Here is a 2,741-nt window from a genome sequence, read left to right as displayed (position 1 = left end):
GAGGAGAGGAGAGGAGAGAGTTACTGCCGGAGCCAGAGCGAGCGAGAGCTTCCTGCTGCCCAGAGTCATCATTCTACCTGGCAAGTGAAATTTTATCGCGCTTTTTGAGTTCCTTGTGTTGCCCTAATATTTTCTGTACCACTTTCATGTGACGCAGTATTTCACATCACAATCTCCTCATTCATTATATACTTTTGCATTTAGATTTTCGCCTTGCATGATGATGTGTATTTTTTGTCCGCAGTTTAAGTGTTAATGGGGACTACTTTCTTAATCCACTATCGTTAATCCAAACTTTTTTAATTCCCTTTCGTTAATCCCGAGCATTTTTAACATTCTATTCTTAATCCAGAGTATTTTCTTAATCCACTATCTTAAATTCCGAGTATTTTCTTAATTCCGTATCCTTAATCAAGACTATTTTCTAAATCCACTAGCCTTCATTGTGACTATTTTTCTAATCCAGTATCCTTAATTCAGAGTATTGTTTTAATCCGCTATTCTTAATTCTATTTTCTTAATCCATTATTCTTAATCCAGACTTTTTTCTTAATTTACTATCTTTATTGTGAATTTCTTGACTCTACTATCATTGTTGCAGTCTATTTTCTTAATCCATTTTCCTTACTCCAGACTATTTTCTTCATCTAACATCCTTAATTCGGAACAATTTGTCTAATGTCCTTAATCCAGACTGTTTCTCCACCCAGTTCACTACTCCTATCTTCTTTTTTTTTTTTTTTTGAGCTAATTAATTTTTCCCTCTCCTGATCTCCATGATACATAAAAAAAAAAAATATGAGGGCAGTGAGGGAAGATGTCGAGGCTGAATTGTTTTCTGTTGAGCTTGAAGGTCATAGTCGAATCAACATAATCTATGGCAGCTCGTAATTGACAGAGCAGCGGTCGTCCAAACACGAAGTCGAAGTCGCTAACCCCCTGGTTGGTGTTCATCTGCTGTGTGAGTGTGCCGCTGCCAAGCTGCAGCATGACTCGTGTCGGCAGCGGAGTCTCGCTTCCTGTCCTGCGCCGCACCTTGTCCCGGCCGATCTTGGTGATAGAGAATGGTATACTAGAGCAGGTGTCCAGCAGCACCGTCAGCGGCTCCTCGATGCCTGGTGCTTGTGCGGCAAACGCGAATACTTTCCCTTTGCGCCCTGGCTGAGGTCTCCGCCGCAGACGTTCCGGGTTGACGCAGGAACAAGGTGCTGCTGCCGTCGGAATGGAAGTCCTGCCGCATCTCAGCTTCCTGCAGGCGGCTCATGGACACCACTATCACGTGGTTGTGAGAGGTGACCTCCGCCTCCTTTGGAAACACCAGCATGGGCGTGTTGACCGCAAGGCCGTCCTTCAGCACCACCTGCACCTCGGGCAGCATGATCACGTCCAGCAACCAGGATGCCATTCCAGGTAGAGAGGAGTATTTTTTCTGTCTTCTCGCGGCCCGTGAGGAGGGCCCCGCTCTCTGGGCCAGTGACAGGAACATGATGCTGGCTGAGGCGCCGGTGTCAAAAAAGACAAGACACGGATGGCCGCACACGGTTCGCAACCGTCATGATTCCTTTCTCAAGATGAACACGGCAGTACTCGCTCACACTGCTCTTCTTGTTGACTCTTTCGGCCTCCACCTTCAGCTTCAGCACGTTGTTGCTGTCCCGCCCTCCCCTCTTCCTGAGGTGATCAAGGATACGCTTATAATTCTCCAGCGGCCTCCTCTTCTTTGGCTCTTTCTCTTCCCTCTTCCTCTTGTTGGCCTGGGTCTCATGTTCCTCCTTTTTCTGCTTCTTCCACTTCTTAGCCTGGGTGTCATGGTCCTCCTTGGCCTGTCTCTTCCTCTTCTTGGCCTGGCTGTCATGTCCTCCCCTGTCCTGCATTTTCTTCTTCTTGGCCTGGGTGTCATGGTCCTCATTGTCCTGCCCCCTTCCTCTTCTTGGCCTGACTATCATGGTCCTTCAATACTCTTCCCTTTCCTCTTCTTGGCCTGGCTCTCACGTTTCTCCGTGCTCCTCCTTTTTGGCCTGTTCCTCGTAGTCTTCATTATTCTGCTTGTTCCGCTTCTTGATGCAGTCCCTTAATCCGTTTACAGCACTCCATATTCCACCCTTTCCTTCGTTCTTTCCTGGCTTCTCCCTTGGTCTTTTTGTCTTGATTCTCGTGGTCTTCCCATGTCCTTGGTTATCTTGTCCTGCTTCTCGTGGTCCTTGGTGTCCTTCTTCCTCTTCTTGTCCTTGGTTCCTGTGGTCCTCCGTGCCCTTCCTCTTCCTGTCCTGCTTCTCGTGGTCCTCGATGTCCTTCTTCGTCTTCTTGTACTGCTCTTCGTGGTCCTCCGTGTCTTTCTTGCTCTTCTTGCTCTGGTGTTCATCGTCCTCCGTGTCTTGCTTCTTCCTCATCTTGTTGGGGTCCATAATCGTAAACAAATATTCCATCCTCATCCGCGTCTTGGTTTTTAAGTTATTCGCCTTCCTCTGCATTTTGGGTTCCGTAACCCCCTTGAGTGTTGGTTTTCTTGTGGCCGGTGGAGTCTTGCAGGTTTTCCAAGCTCCTCGTCTTGCTGTGGTGCTTGGTCTCTTTCCTTTTCTCCGTGTTTGTCTTCTCACCGAGGGTCTCGTGAGCGTCCATTGACTGTTGTTTCTTCTTCTTGTTGAATGTTGTAGTATTCAGCGGTGCGCCAGTCTTCTGTAGAAAATCCAGGCATTGGCCAGTCTTACTGAAAACCTGATGGGACTGTTAGTATACCCCCA

General features: G+C 47.5%; 1 protein-coding gene across 1 annotated transcript; it reads right to left on the bottom strand.

Annotated features, from left to right (window-relative positions):
* Window positions 1-1,988: 1,988 nt before the first annotated feature.
* Window positions 1,989-2,405, bottom strand: LOC135092008 (acidic leucine-rich nuclear phosphoprotein 32 family member B-like). Its single transcript, XM_063990118.1, has one exon. It carries the CDS (start codon window positions 2,403-2,405, stop codon window positions 1,989-1,991), a length of 417 nt encoding a protein of 138 aa, XP_063846188.1.
* Window positions 2,406-2,741: the final 336 nt, after the last annotated feature.

This window comes from Scylla paramamosain, chromosome 39 (assembly GCF_035594125.1).
Source record: "Scylla paramamosain isolate STU-SP2022 chromosome 39, ASM3559412v1, whole genome shotgun sequence".
Classification (NCBI taxonomy): domain Eukaryota; kingdom Metazoa; phylum Arthropoda; class Malacostraca; order Decapoda; family Portunidae; genus Scylla; species Scylla paramamosain.
Note: the sequence above shows the minus strand (reverse complement) of the source record. Positions and strands in the feature narration are given on the sequence as shown.

What these genes read in the sequence shown, in the direction of transcription:
- LOC135092008 (XM_063990118.1), bottom strand. Translation starts at nt 2,405, where the DNA reads ATGGACCCCAACAAGATGAGGAAGAAGCAAGACACGGAGGACGATGAA.